This window comes from Balearica regulorum, chromosome Z, assembly GCF_011004875.1.
Source record: "Balearica regulorum gibbericeps isolate bBalReg1 chromosome Z, bBalReg1.pri, whole genome shotgun sequence".
Lineage (NCBI taxonomy): Eukaryota > Metazoa > Chordata > Aves > Gruiformes > Gruidae > Balearica > Balearica regulorum.
The window spans coordinates 47,981,432-48,003,669 of record NC_046220.1 but is presented as its reverse complement, the minus strand read 5'-3'; the positions used below and the strand labels follow the sequence as shown (position 1 = coordinate 48,003,669).

The 22,238-nt window shown below is 41.3% G+C and overlaps 1 protein-coding gene across 1 annotated transcript in view; it reads left to right on the top strand.

Annotated features, from left to right (window-relative positions):
• TRPM6 (transient receptor potential cation channel subfamily M member 6) overlaps positions 1-22,238 on the top strand; it is an 88,873-nt gene that overhangs the window by 8,608 nt on the left and 58,027 nt on the right. Inside the window, exons 2-9 of the mRNA XM_075739251.1 lie at positions 9,052-9,131; positions 9,970-10,008; positions 16,571-16,751; positions 17,112-17,325; positions 18,179-18,303; positions 19,061-19,232; positions 20,528-20,702; positions 22,042-22,165. Of these exons, the coding sequence (XP_075595366.1) occupies positions 9,052-9,131; positions 9,970-10,008; positions 16,571-16,751; positions 17,112-17,325; positions 18,179-18,303; positions 19,061-19,232; positions 20,528-20,702; positions 22,042-22,165 (1,110 nt within the window). The remainder of the gene's footprint in view (positions 1-9,051; positions 9,132-9,969; positions 10,009-16,570; positions 16,752-17,111; positions 17,326-18,178; positions 18,304-19,060; positions 19,233-20,527; positions 20,703-22,041; positions 22,166-22,238) is intronic.

The window sequence follows — 22,238 nt, the reverse complement described above, 5'->3', positions numbered from 1 at the left end:
TTAATGCTGGCAGTAATTTACCAGTTGCCATGGGACGCAAAAATACTGCTGAAGTCCTGTTTTTCACTTAAGAATTATTATGCATAAAATGAGGATACCTGCAAGTCCACCTTAGCTTTTATAGCTCAGGAAGAGTTTCCAGGGGTAAGGGTTCAAGAGATACCAGTGTGCTTTTATAGGCTGACCTCTTGTGAAACAGTCTTGAGTGCTAGCTTACAAGAACTCTGGCTGCATTTCAGGTATCTAATGTTCATGCAAGTGACTCTCTCTATGCGTAGTTAATTTTTAAAAGGATTTAAGATATTTTAAGACACTGTGCTGAACACAGAGGCTGGATTCTTGCAGAGGCTGTAGTATGGGGAAGTTCTTTCTTTCCCCTTGTTATTTATTTGAATAAGGGTTGGTCACACGCTGTACTACATTGACTTCTCACAGGTATGCTTTCACCTGAAAATGGCGTCTTCCTCCTTCCAAGGCACTAAAAATCAGTTTTGGATCCTTTGGGTATTTGTAATTCTTGCCCTCAGCAGTAAAAGTTGCAAATAATTTTTTAACTGGAAAGAGAGTTACCTGATGCATAACTATACTTCTTTTTTTTTTCTTTTTTTTTCCCTTTTTTCCTTTTTTCTTTTTTTCTTTTTTCTTTTTTTTTCTTTTTTTTAAATAAGATTCTGCCAAACCTCCTTGGCAATGCAAAAATATTGACACTAATAGTTAAAGATCTTTAGGAGAACCCCAATTTTTGAGAAGTGACATAAAAAAGTGGTTGTGTGTCGTTGATTCGGTGCACACACAGTGTGTGCAGAGCTGAGGTATGGTGATTGGCAGTACTTTTCAGCTCGTGAAGTAGTGTTTTGGCTAAGACACAAGATAGAAATTACTGCTGTCTGCTATCAGTACAAATTTGTTGCAGTTTCAGTAAGCTATTTATAACTTGATTGTTCTGGCTAGTCTCCAGCACAGCTGTACTTTGCCTAAATGAGCTAACCGGTTACTTAAACTGGCTAGTCATTATATGATTTCTCATTATCAGCCCTGGCTGGATCTACAATGTGTCATTAAAGGCAGTTGCTGCTGTTTTGTCCAATAAATGGTTTTATTTCAATAATGGGTGAAATTATTCTGACACAGAGATGTGTGCCTTTTAATTTCCATTTGCAGGGAATTGAAGTGTCCAGAGCAGCATGCCGTTTCATTAGAAAATGTGTGTGTCTGTGCCTTTCACCCCAAAGGGGACAGAAGTAGAGCTAATGGTACTGAAAATTTGTTGTTTAGTACTGGCAGTGTAACCTAGTTTTCTTGACTTTGGTACTCAACCAATGAACAGTGCTTATTGTCTGACCTTGAAGGGGCTGAATGTTCCTTGCAGATCTTGGTTTAGTAAAGCTAATTCTGGAGCAGGACAAATGCACATTAGCCCCTACTTACCAGTGTTTAATTGGTGCAGTGCATCTAAAGGCTTTGACTCTGGCAAGTCCTTTACCGGGAGGTGGGGTGGGCTGGGGCAGAAGGAAGCAGAGCAGCAGAAGTTGAAGCAATCAAGCCGTGGGTGGGTGGTGGAGTCGGCTTGGGCACCAGCTCATCGGGTGATCACTGGGCTACCTCGCCCCGTGTCCTGGACCGCTGAGCCAAAGCGCTGCTCCCCTGCTCGGTGACCCCGGCAGGATGGTGCCATGGTTACTCGCCTCGCTGATGGCACCCCTGGATTTTGGAGGACAGATTACCTCTGTGCTAGGTTGGGTTTTTCAGGTTTTGTCTGCTCTCGCTCCCCATCAGCAAGGATTTGAAAGAAATGAGTGGTGCAAGTGCTTCTTTAAATGTTATGCTCTGATCTCTTTCTTTATTTCTGGAAGCCTTCATTTTTGAACATTACTTACGTTTAACCAAATTTGACCTGACAGTGTCCCTTTAATACCACATTATGCAAGGAACTCAGACATTAAAGATATTGGAAAAGTGATTAAAAGCAATTTTCTAAAAACTACTCATGTGCCTTAAATTTCAGAGCCAAACTCTTGCCACTCTATTGACTAAATCAGTCTAGAAATCTCCAAAGCCTCTTCTGTGGCAGGGAAGTATAAGCAGCAATCCTAATCCTCAGACTGGCGAGAAAAGAAAAGGCGAAACTCCCAAAGGTCTCAGGACTTTCTGGAAGGAAAATTGGAAGGAAAATTGCAATATAAACTTGGCTTCAGGTTGGAAGAGAAATTTGCCTGTCAGAAGGAACGTGTAGGTGTATTTTTGTCTCCTTTAGGGTTTGGTGGTAGAAAGAATACAGGTTGATACTGGCTGAGGTATATGTACCTCACTGTAGTGACAGGAGAAATTTCAAGTTGTTATTGAAGTTTTAATTAAATGACGACAGTTTTGAAATGTTAGCCAGAGTTTTATGTATGTTACAGAGGTCATTTACAAAATAAAGAACCAAGAGCAGACAAACAGCAGTTCAGCAGTCTCCCCTCTTCATTTTTACTTGCCCAGCCCTGAAGTCATGACTGTAAAAAGTATGAAGGTTTAAAACCCTTTTCCTGATTATATAATTAGCTTAGACATCTAAGTAAAGCTTTAGATTAAGAAATGAATGTTATTGTTATAGTGTAAATTTTACACACTAGGTGAGGATTTTACCTTACATAAAACTAAGAATAATGGTAAATGTGTTGCATCTCACAGTGTTTCAGTTTTGAAATTTTTGCTTCACAAGATGAAATACAGTGATACAGCCTTGTATTTTATTTTTCCTATGGTTGACTGGAATTTCAATATATATTTTTTAAGTAGTACCACCTGTTAAGGAGCTTCATTAAAGAAAAAAGGTGGACTTTGCAAACGGGTTTTTTTTTGCTATATTCACGTTTACCATTTGAGATAAAAATAAATGTTGAAGTTATAGGCTTCATCAGGATCATATACAGATGATATGCTAGCTAAGTACTGCTTTTTTAAATGTAAAAATTACAGGAAGCAAGGAGGTGAAAGAGTGCAGAACAGGCAACACTCTGGCAAACTCTTTATGTAAATAAGCAAAGATTATTGTTGAAATATCCATATACGAAGATAGTATGTTTCTTTGCAGGTCAGGGTGAAAACTCCCGGTATTGTATCAATTGTACTTTGAAATGTTGTTTTCAGTCCTTTTTACTGAGAATCCTGAGGTGGAGTTAACTGAGATGAGTGTTGTGCTAGGGGAGTCTCTGCCACTGGGTAAGGTGCATCCTTGGTGCTCTGAGATTCAAAGGTCAAATACATTTCAGAGTGGTTTTGTTCATCTGAAATAAATGGGAATTTTGTCAAGGGCCTCTACAGTCGCAAGATTAGATTCATGACATCTGATCTGAAGCTATACTTTTTTTTTTTTTTCCATTGGCTTTATTGGACCTTGAGCCCAACCCATTGTGAGTAGAGTGGTCTGATCAGCTGTGGCATGTGCTGATTGCTGCCCTTGCTGCCTCAGTTGCAGAAAAACACAGGTGCTTTTGGACCAAACTGAAAAAAGGATGCACAAAACATCCAGAATTTTAAGCACTGATATTTTTGTCTTAACCTCCAACTGCTTTCCAAAATCGAAAAAAAGAGAATTTTTTAAAACAAGGTATGTTTTTTAGGAGACAGCTTAGATGTTCAAAAAGCTGCTAGTAGAGAAGAAGCCTTTTCATCTCCCATATTAGATGTTGTAACTTCAATTTACACAGTGCATTGCTATCACTGAGGACTGTAAGTTATATTTTGGTTTGAAATAACCCCACAAAACAGCTGTTGTGTACCAGATGACCTCTCCCCCCTTTAAAATTATTGATTTGTGTTTTATCCTGTATCGTGTAACTTTATCATGAGGAACACTGGGCTTTGGAGGTAAAACCTTCTTTGACACCTTTTTTCAAGTGTATTGACATAGGGATCGGCTGAGTGCCGGTGCCTCGCTCAGCTGGCAGCATGTTTTGCTGTTGGTGCCCAGGCTGATGCAATGCTTCCCTGTTGCACTGGGCTGTATATCAGAGTCATAGAATCACAGAATGGTTTGGGTTGGAAGGGACCTCAAAGATCATCTGGTTCCAACCCCCTCTGCCATGGGCAAGGACACCCTCCACTAGACCAGGTTGCCCAAAGCCCCATCCAGCCTGGCCTTGAACACTTCCAGGGAGGGGACATCCACAGCTTCTCTGGGCAACCTGTTCCAGTGTCTCACCACCCTCACAGTAAAGAATTTCTTTCTAACATCCAATCTAAATTGACCCTCTTTTAGCTTAGACCCACTACCCCTTCTCCTATCACTCCATGCCCTTCTAAACAGTCCCTCGCCATCTTTCCTGTAGGTCCCTTCAGGTGCTGGTAAGCCACAATTAGATCTCCGCGGAGCCTTCTCTTCTGCAGGCTGAACAATCCCAACTCTCTCAGCCTGTCCTCACAGGAGAGGTGCTCCAGCCCTCTGATCATATCTGTGGCCCTCCTCTGGACTCTCTCTAACAGCTCCATGTCTTTCTTGTACTGGGGTCCCCAGAGCTGGAGGCAATACTCCAGGTGGGGTCTCACAAGAGCAGAGTAGAGGGGCAGGATCACCTCACTTGACGCTTCTTTTGATGCAGCCCAGGACACGGTTGGCTTTCTGGGCCTCAAGCACACACTGCTAGCTCATGTTGTGCTTCTCATCAATCAATACCCCCAAGTCCTCAGGGCTGCTTTCAATCCATTCCTCTCCCAGCCTATAGATGTGCTTAGGATTGCGCCAACCCACGTGCAGGACCTTGCACTTGGCCTTGTTGAACTTCATGCGGTTTGCAGAGGCCCACCTCTCAAGCCTGTCAAGATCCCTCTGGATGGCATCCCTTCCCTCCAGCATATTGACCGCACCACACAGCTTGGTGTCGTCAGCAAAATTGCTGAGGGTGCACTCGATCCCACTGTCCATGTTGCCGACAAAGATGTTAAACAGTGCTGGTCCCAGTACCGACCCCTGTAGGAACGCCACTCATCACTGTTCTCCACTTGGACATTGAGCCATTGACCACAACTCTTTGAGTGTGACCATCCAGCCAATTCCTTATCCACCGAGTGGTCCATCCATCGAATCCATGTCTCTCCAATTTAGAGACAAGGATGTCATGCGGGACAGCGTCAAATGCTGTTCTGCATTAGTAAGTCAGGCAGATGTTTGCGTAAGTCAGGCAGATGACGTCAGTCACTCTTCCCTTATCCCCCCATCATAGAAGGCCACCAGATTTTTCAGGCATGATTTGCCCCTAGTGAAGCCATGTTGGCTGTCATCGATCACCTCCTTATTTTCCATGTGCCTGAGCATAGTCTCCACAAGGGTCTGCTCCATAATCTTGCCAGGCACAGAGGTGAGACTGATCGGCCTGTAGTTCCCTGGCTCTTCCTTTTTTCCATTCTTAAAAATGGGGGTTCTATTCCCCCTCTTCCAGTTGGTGGGAACTTCACCGGACTGCCAGGATTTCTCAAATAAGATGGAGAGTGAACTGGCCACTTCATCCGCCAGTTCCCTCCAGACCCATGGATGCAACTCATCAGGTCCCATGGACTTGTGTAGATATTCTCGAACCTGATCTTCTCCTACAGTGGGCGGTTCTTCATTGTCCCAGTCCCTGCCTTCTGTGACCTGGGCAGCGTGGCTCAAGCACTTGCCAGTGAAGACTGAGGCAAAGAAGTCATTGGGTACCTCAGCCTTCTCCATATCCCAGCTAACTAAATCGCCCGTTTAATTCCAGAGGGGACCCACATTTTCCCTTGTCCTCCTTTTCTCACTAACATACCTGTAGAAGCTTTTCTTGTTGTCCTTGACATCCCTGGCCAGGTTTAATTTCTATCAGGGCTTTGGCTTTCCTAACCTGATCCCTGGCTGCTCGGACAGTTTCTCTGTATTCTTCCCAGGCTACCTGCCCTTGCTTCCACCCTCTGTAGGCTTCCTTTTTTTGTTTGACTTTGCCCAGGAGCTCCTTGTTCATCCACGGGGGCCGCTTGGTGTTTTTGCTTGACTTCCTCTTTGTTGGGATGCATCGCTCCTGAGCTTGGAGGAGGTGACCCTTGAATATTAGCCAGCTGTCTTGGGCACCTCTTCCTTCCAGGGCTTTGTCCCATGGTATTCTACCAAGCAGATCCCTGAAGAGGCCAAGGTCTGCTCTCCTGAAGTCCAGGGTAGTGAGCTTGCTGTGTGCCCTCCTTGCTGCCCTGAGGATCTTGAACTCCACCACTGCAGTGGTCACTGCAGCCAAGGCTGCCCTTGAGCTTGATGTCCCCTACCAGGCCCTCCTTATTGGTGAGAATAAGGTCCAGCATGGCACCTCTCCTCGTGGGCTCCTCTGTCACTTGGAGGAGAAAGTTGTCATTGACACATTCCAGGAACTTCCTGGATTGCTTGTGCTCTGCTGCGTTGTCCCTCCAGCAGATGTCTGGGTGGTTGAAGTCCCCCATAACTACCAGGGCTTGAGAATGTGAGGCTGCTCCTATCTGTCTATAGAGGGCCTCATCCGCTCAGTCTCACTGGTCAGGTGGCCTGTAGCAGACCCCCACTGTGATGTCCCCTGCCCCAGCCCTCCCTTTAATCCTGACCCATATGCTCTCAGTGGGCTCCTCCTCTGTCCCCAGATGGAGCTCCATGCACTCCAGCTGGTCGTTGACATAGAGGGTGATGCCCCCTCCTCGTCTGCCCTGCCTGTCCTTGCTAAAGAGCCTGTACCCTTCCATCCCAACACTCCAGTCATAGGAGCTATCCCACCATGTCTCTGTAATGCCAATAAGGTCATATATCTCCAATGCTGGCCTTCACACCTAGAAAGGTTATACACAGATAACGCTTGATTTCCCCAATATGTCATGCTGGAGGTAAAGTAGCTCAAGGGAAGCTACCTGAGACTGTGCACTGCCAACAGCTTGCTCAAAATTACTTTGAAATACTAGTGCTCTTACTAAATGAAAGTGACAGCAGTTGGATGTTGTTCTTTCACAAGCCTGAGCATGTTGCCTCAGCAAATGCTGTAAGGCTTGTCAACCTCTTGGCAATTCTGTCACACCCTTTCCTGTTAATGAAAAGTTTAGTAAAGTTCATTCTTATCCAAGGCATCCCATAAAATAAAAAGATTTTTTGTTTCCTCGTGAAAACCAATTATGAGAAATAGTAATGAGTTTCAGAAAAACCAGAGTCCCAGGGTATTGTAATATTGGAAACATTTCACTGTTTTGCTTGGTAGCTCAGACAACTCGAATAAAGTGGTTTAGGAAGGGTGAAATACTACTGATTAGTAACAAGAACACTACCGAAAGGTTTTTGAGAGTAGTGTGTGCCTGCCCTCAGGTAGTGAAATTTGCTTCACTGTTTCTGATGTTTTTCTCTGGATTTAATGTTTGCACTTTGTCTTCAGTATGTCTCTTTCTAAGATAATTAATTTTCTTGCTTGCCTGTGCTCTGTCCAGCCTTGAGGATCTTCCACGCTGTTACTCCTTCATTCGAAGCTCAACCAGACACAATTCAATTAGTTGCTCCCAGAAGAATACACATGCACACCAATACCACCACACTGCTTTTTAGTCATCTCTTTCATCTTTGTCAGTGGGGGCCTGTTTCAGACTACATTAAAACCAAAGGTAGGACTCCCATTAGTCTTGGCAGAAGCGGGGTCCCCACCTGCAGACAAGCTGGTAGTTCACTCGGGTAGCTCGTGGCCCTGCATAAGTGCGTGACTAGCTGGCAGATTATACAGGGGTATTTAAGGATCTGAGGCTGAAGTAAAAAAACCTCAAATGTGCCTGCATTATTAAGGATCATAATTCCATTCAGGAGATAAAAGAGAGGTATTCTCTTTTATAAGAATTATTGCTGAACTGCATCCATAAAATGCTCCCAGCAGTACTCTTAATAAGTTGAATTACCGGCATTCTTATGAATTGAATTATTTTCTAAGCCATTGTACGAAACACACATTTTACAAGCAAGTATGGAGACAAGTACTTATCATAAGTATTTTACAGGGTAGACATTTTGCAGAGGAACAATCATTTTTAAACGTGATGAGTGAATAAGGAGTCGGTGTTAATTATTTGATTAGTGTTTGCCTTGTATACCTAATCATAAACCAAGCCCCTACTGTCCCGGAGAGCTTGCTATGTATAAGGTAGATGACAGATGGACAGTGAGATGAATGTGAGAAGCAATGAGACAATAATCATTGGTATAATTGTATTTACTCTTTATGACAAAATATCTTGTCCATTGCACATTTGACTGTGGGGGTATTTCCCTTTGATGACAAAAAAATCCTTTGCTCCTAAATTTAGTCCCAGAGATTGCAAAGTTCAGCATCCAAACCTGATTATTCCTTGCAGGGAATTTGATCCTGATAGACCTGAAGAGAAAGAGGTTCAAAGAGTCCCAGTGAGAGTCTTTGAAATAAATCTGTGTACCGCAGTGACTGTTCAGCTGCAACAAGCTTCACTGAGACAGTGTGCCACGAGGCCAGTGGAAGAAACCCACCTGCCATACACTCTAAGTGCTAGGTCTAGTCTTTGGTCCCTGCTTTTGCATTTCACTGTAGTCCTAGTTCAGCAAACATATAACCAGGTTGCATCTATTCTTAACTCTGATAAGAATAATAAAAGAAGGAATCAACCAGCTCTTTCAGGTAAAAAGAAAATCTTGCCTTTTTTGACACCTATAGCTTTAGTAACAGTAGCATTTGCTAGTCTTCTGGCTGAAGGAAAGTGCAGTCCTTTAAGGAGCTGTAATTCATCCTTACCACTTCCTCTATTGTACATGTGTTTGACAGATCCTCTAAATAACTTTTGTGTTTATTAATGAGGTGTGGAAATAAATTTTAATATTGATCTTTCTGTGGAGCTGTGTAAAGCTTGGGGGTGAAGGGCTAGGACTGTTCAGAGCTGTACCTTCAGTTTACAGTGTTTGGTTTCATCTAACACTGTGGTGGGAATCATTCTGAGTTATGTGTTATGCGCATACAGCTATGTAGACATTATAGTGCAATTTTTGGCCTTAAGTTCTGGAGTTCAGAAATAAATACAATTACGTTTGAAATGTCTTTCCAGTCTCCCAAATCTTGGATTGAAGAGGTCTTCAGTAAAAGAGAATGTATGCACATCATTCCCAGTTCAAAAGATCCTCACAGGTAAAACAATTAATTTCACTTTCTTTGTGTTACATTTAGAAAGAATCACAATAATTTTTATGGGTGTTGTGTGTAGCTTGGATGAAGTTCTTTGCAGTTTTGCAATGCCCCAGTTGGTGACTGCTGGTGTTTATGGGTTTTCACAGATATGGTCACCAGTATGTTTTAAATGAGGCTGTTCGTTGGAATTAGAAATTGGCAACAATTGACCTTCCTAGGCCTCTTAGACGTGTTGCTCTCAGTCCAATAACCAAAACTGTGGTATGGCATCCAGTTGAGAGATTGAGTTACATGGAGTTACGGCTGCACAGGAATTCTTAATCCTCTACCACCATTTTCTCCCTTCCTCAAATAATGCCTGCTGCTGATCACAGTCTTCTGAGACAGAGGTTTCTGCTCAGGCTGGCGTAGAGTGTGGAAAGAGTGAGGAAAAGAGCAAATCCCCAACCTGTGTTTTAGGACCTGAGAAAACAAACATAATTTGGCATTCCAGACTGTATCTAGTGGATGGTGTTGCCTAAATAAACTCGGTGAGATCACATTCTGAGGATGGAAACTTGTAATTTTGATCATATTTTTTTGAACACATGGATAGCGTAGAGTAGACGAGATAGGTAACTCATCTCTGAAATGCAGATTTGACATACGGCCTGAGATGTAAAACACCGAACAAATCAGTGAAGTTACTCAGTACATCTTCCAGGGGTGGGTGCAGAAGAACACAGCCTTTAATGCTATTGATGCGAATTTTTTCACAGGTGAATCGATACTTTATGAATACCATTACAGATGTTTTCTTTTATGCAAGCATGTATTAATTATCCATCTTTTATAACAGGTGTCCTGCAGGATGCCAGGTGTGCCAGAATTTAATCAGGTAAGAAATGCATAAACATATATTTGTGATTTTTACAATGACCTAAAGTTAGTGATAGTCATTCCTAGTCAAGGCAGTAATGATGACAAAAATATCCTTCCTCTCACATTGTCAGAGCAGCATGTTTAGGAGAATGTTTAGCATGAATCTGGGTAAAATAAATTGTGTGATAACCTTCAATTTATTTGCAATGGAAAATTTTATCCAAATACATTGTGTGGATGAATTTGTCTTAATCTTAATGTCTGAGGAATGAAAGGCAGAAATGTGCCTTTCAATGGGAGACAATTCCAGCTATATCCTGGGTGATATGAAGGACAGTGAGATGAAAGCAAGAGAGAACAGTAAGAATTACAAAAAGAGGAAGAACAAAATAAAGGGAGAAGAAAGAGCGTAATAGAAACATCTCTGATTATAGGTTTTCTGAAGATTTGTTTCATCTTCTCTGCAGTGGGCATTCTAAGTCCCTGCTTTTGGGAAGGCAAGCCACAAAAATTACATCACTTTGGTGCTTTTAACTTGTGTGTGGATTTTCTAGAGAGCTAGTATTTTGTGGCTTGTATGAATTAGTTGTTTTCAATCCAACATTTGTTGTTCAGCAAAACAGGTTTCGATACTGTATGTTTAGGATAATAAATTACCAGGTTTTGGAACACAAGTTTTAACTTTCCTTGGCATTTATTTTGTGTTAAAAGCCTCTGAAGACTGAAGCAACAGAAAACAATGAGTTTCTGATAGCTATTGACTAGCAAGCTGGTGCTAACTAGTCCTGTTACCTGCATGAGCATGATTATTTGCTTTTTCATTATGTTTCACATTTTATTTTACTTCTAAGATTTACGTGAAACAAAAGTCACATTTTCCAAAAAGGAAATAAATTACTCCTTGAAATCAGATCACTGCCAAGGGCCGATATACAGAATGATGTTGCCCTTGTAAAGAAGGCAAATGATCTGTGCGGCATCTGTTCAGAAAGGGTCAACTCCCTCTTGAGGGAATGGTCACGTGTATGTTTTGCTTTAGAGCAGAAGAACAGAGATTCAAAGATTTTTGCAGGTGTTTCAGAAGTGGAAATGCAGGGATCATTTTAATGCTTCCTGCTAACCTTCAGATACCCAAGAGGGTATCTAAGCTGAAGCTAACTTGAGCTTCAAAATATAGTGATTTAATCCCATCTAAATAGAGACTACAGCAGTCTCCCTTTCCCTTCCCCCTGCAGAGTGACCATGTTGTTGTTTGGTCTGGGAAGCTCATTGGTATGAAAATTAACCTGGGGGGTGGAAAACCAAACCAAGATTAGCTTTCCACCAAATCAGCCTCCTAATCAAACACAGTGTAGCTGCATGAATGTAAATACTACAGTGGAAGAGGGAGGAGGAGAAACTGGAAATGTGCACCCCACAGGGTGGGTTTGGTTTTTTCTTTCACCTTTCTCTGTAAAGGCATCCAGTACCTTTGTGGGTTTTTTTATCTTGTAGTTCTTTCTTTCACTTTTCATTGAGCATTTTCATGCTGTTTCAATCCATGTGAATCCTATTTGTCCGTCTGTCTATATATGCAGAATGTGTGTGGGTGTCTGATGGTCACTTCTGTCAGCCATTATCTTGCAAGTACATTTTCCCAAATATTATCTGTTCCTGTGTTCTCATATATCTTAAAGTGTACACAGAGCTTTGTTCTGGGAAAATTTTTCTGTTCCTAACAAGGGGAAATAATTTTCACATGAGTGTTATAACTGGTTATATTGTATTTATTAGATTAGTAATGAAACAGGTTTTGGGCCTCCTGAGGCCTGTGCATAATTTTCCACAACAGTCTGAAAGTCATGTGAATGTACTTGATGCCTACTATAATTTGACCTAATATTGTAGGCAAATGAAATCTGTTAATGATTTCTTACTTGCAGAGAACTTCCAAGGTTTGCAAACAGTTTATGAGTGGGTTATGCAACTATTTGCTAATACTAAGTAGAATAACTCTATTTAGTAGGTGCTAATCAAATTTGAGTAACTTACTGGCGCCTTTGCCCATGCTGCCCTTGTGCGTTGAAATGGCCTCTGTCTGCTCTTCAGTGCGGTGCTCACTAACACATCCCAGGCAGCACCTAGACCAATCTCACTCCATGACTGTCCTTCACTTCACTTTGTGTCCTCCCTCCCAGAATGTAATGTCACAGCACAGGTACAAGAATATTGGGGGACACAGTGCCAAAAGCCTGGCTAGAGCAGAGGTAGGTGGCATCCGTTGCTCTCCTCTCATCCCCACGATCATGTTGCAGAAGGTAGTTAGGTGGGTCAGGCATGACTGACCCTTGCTAAATCCCCACTGATTGCTCCCCATTACTGTCTTCTCCCTGCTGTGCCCAGATGTGGGCTCCAGGAGGTCTCACTCCTTGATTTTACCTGGGACTAATGGGAGACTGGGCGGCCTGTGGTTCCTCAGGTTGGCTTCTGCCCATTTTTGAAGGCAGGTGTGAGATTGGCCTTTCTCCAGTTTTTGGGGACCTCCCTGATCTCTGTGACCTTTGAGAGCTGATGGAGAGCAGCTGCACAAGGGTGTCAGCCACCTCCCTCAGCACCCTGGGGTGCAGCCCAATGAGTCCCAGGGATGCGTGTGGGTCAAGTGCTCCCAACCGATCCTGACTCAACCATCATCCCTGGCTGGTAGGTCCTCTCCTCCTTGAGCCTGGTCACTATGCACACAGCACAAAACTTTAAAAAAAAAAAAATCCCCGAACAGCTGTATGTAATGTTCTGCCTTAGCTTCCTCAACCTTCTTGAGAGCCTCTTAGTCTTGGCTTTTAACCTCCCAGGTAGCTCAGGGCTCCTTAGTACCTTGTCCCTTCCTGCTAGATGGATAGAGAGAGTGAGCGTGCCAGCTTGGAGCAGAGCATGAGCTATTTGGGAAAGATCAGTCCTTTTGAGTTCATACCTCTTGCTGTGGTAATCTCTGGGGTAAAAGCAGCTGCATGTATCCTGCCCACCTGTGTGTTAGGTCTATGTGCAGCTCCTCCACTGCTGGCTCAGCATAACTGAGCTGTTCAGAGTGCGGCTCACCTCTGGGTGCATTGACATGTAAACGTTAAGTATGTAGTGCAAATTATGTTAATTACTAAAACAGTTCAGTGTTCATTGAGCCTCTCAGTTTCAAGGTTACTGCACTGATTTGTCTTGTCACATAGTTAGTTCCTTTCCACAGGATCTCTGCTTTGAAAAGGCAGATTGCTCTGGCTCTTGCTGCTCTGGGAGGGGCTGCTGATGTGACCCTATGGAACAGTAACGTATAAGACATGTAGTCATTCTGTGCTCATATGTTGATGATGGACTGAAATTAATTCAAATTTTAGAAAATGTAATCCATCGATGATGCACCTGATTGTTTTTCAGTGCTGTCCTCTTCCAAGCACTCATATTTTCTGAGTCAGACTCAGACTGTGTTGGGCAGAGAGGAACCATATGAAATTCAACAAGGGCAAGTGTAGGGTCCTGCACCTAGGCAGCAATAACCCCAAGCACCAGCACAGGTTAGGGGCTGACCTGCTGGGAAGCAGCACTGTGGAGGAGGACCTGGGGGTCCTGGTGGACAAGCTCTCCATGAGCCAGCAGTGTGCCCTTGTGGCCAAGAAGGCCAATGGGATCCTGGGGTGTATTGCGTGTGGCCAGCAGGCCGAGGGAGGTTATCTGCTCTGCCCTGGTGAGGCCACATCTGGAGTTCTGTGTCCAGTTCTGGGCTCCCCAGTTCAGAAAGACAGGAAACTACTGGACAGAGTCCAGCGAAGGGCTACAAGGATGATTAGGGGACTGGAGCATCACTCTCATGAGGAAAGGCTGAGAGAGCTGGGTCTGTTTAGCCTGGAGAAGAGAAGACTGAGGGGAGATATTATCAATGCTTATAAATATCTAAAGGCTGGATGTCAAGAGGAAGGGACCAGACTCTTCTCAGTGGTGCCCAGTGACAGGACAAGGGGCAATGGCTACAAACTGAAACACAGAAAGTTCTGACTGAATATGAGGAAAAATGTTTTCACTGTGAGGGTGACCGAGCACTGGAACAGAGAAGTTGTGGAGTCTCTTTCTCTGAGATATTCAAAACCTGCCTGGATGCAATCTTGTGTAACCTGCTTCAGGATATCCTGCTTTAGGAGCGGGGGTTGGAGTAGATGATCTCCAGAGGTCCCTTGCAACTCCTACCGTTCTGTGATTCTGTGTAATGTAGTATCTAAGTGAGTAATGTAAGGTGATGTAACCACTGCTGTTGGTTCTCTGTCTTTCGGAATGACTCCTGCATGAAAGGTCTTCTTATTGTGAGACCACTCTAGGAGCAGTACAGTGACCACAAGGTATTTTCAGGAGCGAAGGACAATAACTTATCTATTTTCTTCTCATCTTTCATCTAAAGATCAATTTTTTCCTCACATTTGCTGTCTCTTACCCTGGAGTGCCCCAAAAGGCAAACAGAAAAAAAAGGAGTAAGGAGGCTTAATAGCTCAGCTGTAGAGAAATTTGTCCTCTGAAGACCAATAATAAAATAAAAATTGTCTCTGTCTTCTGGTCCTTCCTTTGAAGTATGCAGGAGGACTCATAAAGAAGGACAGTCATTGACCTTGTGCTCTTTGTGGGCAGGTTTTATCCAAATCTGTGTCCCTTGTGCTGTCTGCTTTGCAGCTATATTGCTCTGAAACACTTTTAGTTTAGATATGTCTCTATAGCAATTCTGAATGTGGATTCCAATTCTACATGTGATTTGACAATGTAATGTCAGCAATGACCTTCCATATGTGTTGATCCCTCACAGTCTTCTGAAATAGTAATTTGATTGTATATCTGTAAGGGACTTAGTGTTACTGGCTTATTCTCCAAGTACCAGCTTGGACGCTTTTTGTTTAGTTCATGAGCTTTGACCTACGTGTCTTGGCTTGCCTGTGAGGAGGCAAAATTACAATGAATTTTGTTTTTGGGGTCATCAAAATGAGGTCCCTAGATCAATAATTTATTTCAGCAAATCCTGTGCCCCCTCTGCTAATCCCTGGGTTCTTTTCTGCCACTACCACAGTGCAAGTGGTTGTGGAGTCATGCAGTGAGCCAGACTGGGCAGTAATTCTGGCAATAAACCCCTCACTGTGATGCTTCCACACACACCACCCCCCCCCCCCCCCGCCCCCATCTACATAATTTCCTCTTCGTTTTTCCAGGATTCAGTTGTTAGCACATGCCTGACTTCTTTCTAGCAAGTCCCTGGACTTCTGTGATATACATGTGATAATAGATCTCAAGTCTTTTCTGCAGTGCTAGGCTTCTACAACTCTCTAATTCTCCACTGAATAAGGTTGTTTGAGTTATTAATTTCCCAAGAGTGTGGGAGGCTTCCTTCTCCAGCCTGCTTTTGCAGAGCATTGAATCAATCAAATGTAATTTACCTGTGTTGAAAAACTGGAGTGCAAACATAATTGCATGGTTTCTGGTTATCAAAATTGCCTTTCTAAAGCGGTTCACTTAATTAGTTTAGGGTTGTTTTGCAGTTTGGTTGTTTGTTTGTTTGATATTTTAATGTATTTCTCTGGTTAGTTCTCACTCATTTCCACAGAAAACTCTCTCTCTTTCTGAATGTACCTCTTCAGGGTTTTGCACATGTTTACATCTAGCCTGCCCCTAGATCCACAACTAATACATCTGAGTCCCAAGGCAGTCATTGAGTTTGGGCTGTTGGAGGTTGTTTGGTATCTTAAAAGAGTAAAAGGGAAAAATTTATCTCCATTTCCCAGGGTATATTAACTTCTGAAATGTCTAAAGGAAAACTGGATTGTCAGATGTCACTATAAATTACATTGGAGTTAATCCTGTAGAAAAGACTGGAGCCTGTTGAAGCCTGTATGACAGTAATACTGATTGAATTTGGAATCTGGGTTATTCATCCAGTTGCAAACCTTTAATGCTAACTGAGCTTCTGCTAAATTTTCCTTAACATTCCACTCCAATCCATTTATTTTGTATATTGACTTTGCTGGCATCCAAGGGTTACTATAAAGGTCACCCTGAAGTTCTCTCTAGACTGAAGGTTGCCTCTCTCCTCCTGATTAATGATGGCAACTCCTAGATCTTTCTTCAGTACCTAGAATAACCTGTGGTAATAACCATAGCAAACCTTGGTGTCCTAAGATATTCCTCTGAAATGTCGCATATAAGACCAGTAAACATGAGCTGCATTGCTCAGGTCAGAGTTGCTATACAGGACTCTCAAACTGTTACAGAATCACACAGAATCACAGCATGGTTTGGGCTGGAAAGGACTTTTTAAGATTATCTAGTCCAATCTCACAACTGTTTTCAGTGTTCCGCAGGTAGAGAACAAATTCTGTATCCAACAAAACACATTTATGATTTAATTCAATGTAATTTTGCCATTGTTGAAATTTTTTCATCCGAGTTAATTTTTATTATATTCCATGTCAGAAAGCAACATCATCCTTCTTTGTAGAAAAACTATTTGGGTTATTCTGATGAAGATCCTAGAGTTGCATGCAGGTGTGTTTGATATAAAATAATTTCTTTATTTTTAATGTGAGATGTTGCTGTGGGCGACTGATGGGAGATCACCCACGAGTAGACTGTAGCTGGCCTGTTTATCAGGCTGCCCCACAGAGAGATGGTGAAGAATGGTCTGTGCAAAAACACACAAAGACGAGCCCAACGGATGCATTTGGTACGATCAATTTTCAAGATGGAGATCACACTTACCATGCCAAGGTAATACATGCTGTGTTTATATGTCCGATTCCTTTTTATAATTTCAGCATAAGAAAGGCAAAAAGTGGTTTTGGGTGAATATCAAATTGTTTGTCCTAAGAGGGCAGAGGAATCCAAGACAGGTTAGAGTGTGTGTATGATATTTTTATGTTGAACTTCACCACGATTAAGCGTAGTCTGTCTTGCTGTCTGTATTGCTCAGTGATGTATTTTTGTGCTATCATGTTAGCAGTATTGTGAAAGTTCTAATCCTGCACAAAATCTTTAAGACATTAATGCTGACAACTTTGTAAGATGTTGCAGTTTCTTCTCTTGGAGTATTTAAAGGATGTTTATTTTACCAATTGTTATTTCTTCCAGTATATTAGGCTCTCTTATGATAGCAGTTTGGATCAGCTGTTGCACCTGATGATTAAAGAGTGGCAGATGGAGTTGCCAAAGCTAGTGATCTCTGTTCATGGAGGCATTCAAAATTTCAAGCTTCCCTCAAAGGTCAAGCAGGTGTTCAGCAAAGGATTGGTGAAGGCTGCTGAGACTACAGGAGCATGGATAATTACAGAAGGCATCAACAGCGGTAGTGTAATTATTTTTCTTTGTTTCAGTCTTCCTCTGGTGTTCTTTCTCTGCTTATGAGCATATACATTTAGGGCAAATATAACAAAATTGTTTGATAATTTGTGATATTTTAGCACAAAAGGAAGCTTTTTCTTAAAGGAACAATGCATAATTCAAAGAGTGACATCATGTTCTTCTGCTGTTGACAGGAATTCTGAATGTTTTTAATAGTTGTTTGGGTTTTTTTGTTTGTTTGGTTGGTTTTTTATTGAAGAGCAGAGTATTCTGCCTGTAATAAGGAACACCGGTAGTAGATAACCAGAACTTATTTTAGCTACTTCATTAAAATATTTAGATTCTGAAGTCTGTGATTAGTGATTTTGAAACAATTTTCAAATCTAACTTTAAATTGTGTTTTATAATTAATAAAGTTTTGAATGAGGATAATCCATGAATTAGCCTATTAATATCTGCAACTCCCTGTAGACTACTCTCAAAAACTGAGGGAGTCAGTAAACCATGGAACTGAAATGGCTCTACTTCCTTAGCTTTTATTCAATCCGATGACCTTATAGGAGAACTCTCCTGCACATTTGTGTAAATAATAAGGGTTCATGGAGGTAGAAAGCACCATTAGCAACATACATGAGTATGATTAATTAGAAATAGGTGTTGAGTTTGAAGCATTAGTGCATTAAGTCTGAGCCTTACAATTTCTGCAGTGCACATCAAATATACAAGTTGGGTGGGATGGTTTGTGTCTGGTTAAAGCATAACCGTAGAAAAAATTAAATGATGGGAAACCCTTTCATTGGTGTCCTGTAGCAGGTCTCTGCATGTAGAAGAAAAATGATGATTAACTGTCTGTTTAGGAGTGTCCAGGCATGTAGGGGATGCGCTGAAAGGCCGTGCCTCACCACACCTGAGAAAGATCTGTGCTGTTGGGATTCCTCCATGGGGTATCATTGAAAACCAGAGGGATCTCATTGGAAAAGATGTGAGTTGGACACATTTTAATAATGGAAGCCTTCATGTTCAGGAGATATTATACTTTATTTTCTGTTTGCTTCATTTCACTGGTTTGATATTTTTTCTTAGTAATAGAAGCTTAGATTTTGCTCAGCAGTAGAATTCTGCAGCATGTTGAGGCACTGTATTTTGCTTTTTGTGTGTAAATAAATAGTTTTAAAATATTTATTTTCTTATAGAAAATTGTATTCCGTTTTGAAAATTCAATTAATTAGACAATTCTCTTGTGGTTGTAAATGATGTATTTCTATATTCATGTGATTCAGGATCAGCAATCAGGTTAATTGTATACACAAATAGGCTGTTAATATGTGTGATTTTTATTCATAAACCAGAACTTTATGTGAGTGCACAATCAACATAACTGTCTAAAACCACTTGACAAGTAAGGTGAAATGATTCCTGATAAATGGTAGGTCACGTGTTTTTAATGGGAATACACTCAGGAAAAAAATGCCACTATGTTCCAGCTATTGCAAAGAAAGGCAGGCAGTGGCTCTGACTAAGGACTGCAAGCCTAATCAGACATGCTTTCTGTGGTATTAGTTGTGGTTTTGTTGCTGTTAAGAATCAAATGAAAACCCATATTTGAGTAGAGCAGCAAAAAACATGATGGAGACTTTCAGAAGACCACAATATGATGAAGAAATACATACAAGCAAGGCAACATAAATGGTGATATTTTGTTGGTTTCTTTGAAAATCTTTTTGTTTTGGTTTTCTTAGGTAGTTTGCCTGTACCAGACTCTTGGTAATCCACTCAGCAAGCTAAGTACCCTCAACAGCATGCATTCTCATTTTCTAATGGCAGATGATGGGACAGTAGGCAAGTATGGGAATGAAATGATGCTGAGGAGGAATTTGGAGAAGTACATATCACTTCAAAAAATACACACAAGTGAGTACTGTTGTGGTCACCTTTATGACAGAGAAACCTATCCTTAAAGGTGTGGAGGTACTTGATGTTTCCTTGCACATCTTCATTTGCCATAGATTTCTCTGAGCTTGAAAGTTATTAATTGCATGTGTCTCGAACTCTGAAAATAGGAAAGTAAAAAGGACAGCATTTTTATAAATCATTATGCATTTGGGCTAACTCACGTTTTGGTTTCTCAGTTGTAGAGACATCTAAATGACTCAGATTATTTAATAAGTATTGAGGATTTGCTCTCTGCAGTTTTCTGTGGTCTCAGTATCAGCACTAGATAGTTTCCCAGCATTTTACTAGGTGGAAAAATTGTCACGTCAGCGGAATTCACATCCTTCTTCCTCTGTTGATTATTTTTATCCTCGTCACTCTTCTATAGTGCAAGCCTGTGACCTCCTCAGGTACAGAAACAAAGACTGGTTGCAAAAGGAATACCTTCAGCCATTTTTTTTTTTTTAGGTCAGGTTACGTAACTTCCATTGTTTGCCTATACAGTAACTGAGTTATGGTATAGAACTCATGAATGAAATATTTATTACACAGACAATTATTTCTATTTATGCACTAGATTGTGTGAATTATTTGTGGAAGTTCACTCTTATCTAATGATTTAAATCTTGAGGTATATTAAAAAGACATCAGCAGAGTTATGATGTTATTATGAATCCTTGTTCCCTTTATCTATTCACATTATAGTATTTACAAACTTAGAAACTTACCCGATTTTTGTGTTCATATTTAGAGCTTCTTACTCAGCCTCTTATATCTTTTATTATGAGTTTTTGCAAGTCAGACTTTCTGTTGTTTTTCCATTTCTGTTGCATCTCACTTGAAATTTATTTCTGATTATTAAAAAAACCCACCCTGCTGTAAAACTTGAAAAAGGCTGTAAAGAAGTACCTGATAACTTTTCTATGTGTGTGGGGAAGCAAATGGCTATTGACTACATTTCAAATGCCATCAATGTCCTTGAGTGTAGGAGCTATGGTATAAAGGCAGAGGGATATGCTGAAGGATGTTTCTTCTTTCCAATGCTAGGGCTGCTTTCAATTTTATCAGGAGGTTTTCATGGTCTTTTTGATCTGGTTGCAGAAGTTCTGTGAAAGTCTTAAAAAGTGTAAGTCAAATTAGAGATGGTGAAGGCATGATTTCCTCTCCATTGAACCATGTATGAGACTACTTCATGAGTGTTGGTTTACCAGATGTTCTGATTTTTTTGTGTGACTGCAACCTGTTTGTAACTGGTTAGGTGTGTTTTGAAACAGGAATGGGCCAAGGTGTACCCATAGTTGGGTTGGTGGTGGAAGGAGGCCCTAATGTCATCCTAATGGTGTGGGAGTATGTGAGGGCCAGCCCAGCTGTCCCTGTGGTGGTCTACGAGGGCACTGGCAGAGCTGCAGATATCCTGGCTTTTACCCACAAACACACGGGTGATACGGGGTGAGTAGTGGCATAATGCTCCTTCTCCTTGGTCTGTTGTTTTGGGAGGGACCTGAAAATGCCTGTCTCAGAACCTCTGAGATAATATGTAATGCTTCTAGTGGTGACCCCGCCATGGTCTTTTGCTGGCTTTTACATCTGTGAAGCGAGAGCAGAGTTTCTTCCTTCCCTGCCTCAAGCTAGTGCTGAAAGAATTCTGCCAAATTTACTATGGCTTTTTAGAAGAGGAAAAATAAACTGTATCGGGCTATTTTGAGTTATTATAAAGTTTCTCACCTTTGGTGAGTGGCACTGCTGGGTGACCCCAGCGTGCCTGCTTGGATTTTGACTCGATTCCTTCTCCTGCCATCAGTATTCTGTTAGGGGGCTCAGATTTGGGTTGCACAAAGCTTTTGAAACTAGGGCTGGGGTTAGTTGCTGGGGTAGGAGGGAGGGCTAAGGTTCTCTGGCTTTGGCTTTCCCAGCAGTAACACAGATTTGTCATCCTTGTCTAGCTGTAACTCTTTTCGTCACCTCCGGTGCAGACTCTGTTAAACCTACCTTGATGAAAATTTTATGCCCAAACTGGAAATAAATATATATATATATTTGTATAGCGAATTAATATTTTTGTAGAAAGTTTTTCAAAGTCAAAAGGGCTTTTTAAATAAAAAAGCAAATTTTAAAAAGGTGGCCTGGGTTTGTTCTAATTAAAAACTCTGAACAATTTAATAAACTTTATATCCTAATTATTAATTTATTATCTTTTCTAAATATCCTTTTGGGGGGGTTGGGTGGGTGTAGTATTTTTCCCTTTTCCCTAGTGTTTTGTATTGAGAACTTTTTTCTTCGCTTGCTTTTTCTTCCATATTTTTCATCTTAAAAAAATTAAAAATTCCTACCATTTCAAAATAAATGAAAATGTGGATGGAAAGGTTAACAGAAAGATAAATGAGAGGAAAAGGATGGGAGAGGTATGAAAGCTAATAAACAAATAATGAGGAATTTAATTTTATCCCTATATGATTATTGAAAGAAAGAAAAAGTTTGCTACACTTTTGATGATTTTTAGCTCCATATGGATATACGATTCTTTAGAAACTGTTAACTTTTTCATTTTTTCTATTTCCAATAGGATATATGTATGGTCAGAACTAATGCCTGTGTGAATAATAATTTATGTTATGGAATGCCTTTGCTTTGTTTTGTTGAAAGAAAGCAGGAATAAGTCAGCAGAGAAGTAGAAGGTTTCTCATATGTCTCTACTTAGCACAAATTTCATCTTTTGCTGAGGTGTCATTTGGGCTGGTAAAAAGTAGATAAAAATGTACTTATTCTTGCTTGTATATCTGTTTTTCAGGGAGCTGCGGCCTCAAGTGAAGGAGGAGGTCTTGGTGATGATTCATAACACATTTAGTTTGGGACAGAAACAGTCCAGTCATCTATTTCACATTTTGATGGAATGCATGGAGCACAGAGAGTCCGTGAGTGGGGTTCACGCTCTGAGTTTAGGATGTCTTCATGTGCTATAACCCTTTTTGCTCTTTCTGTGGTGTG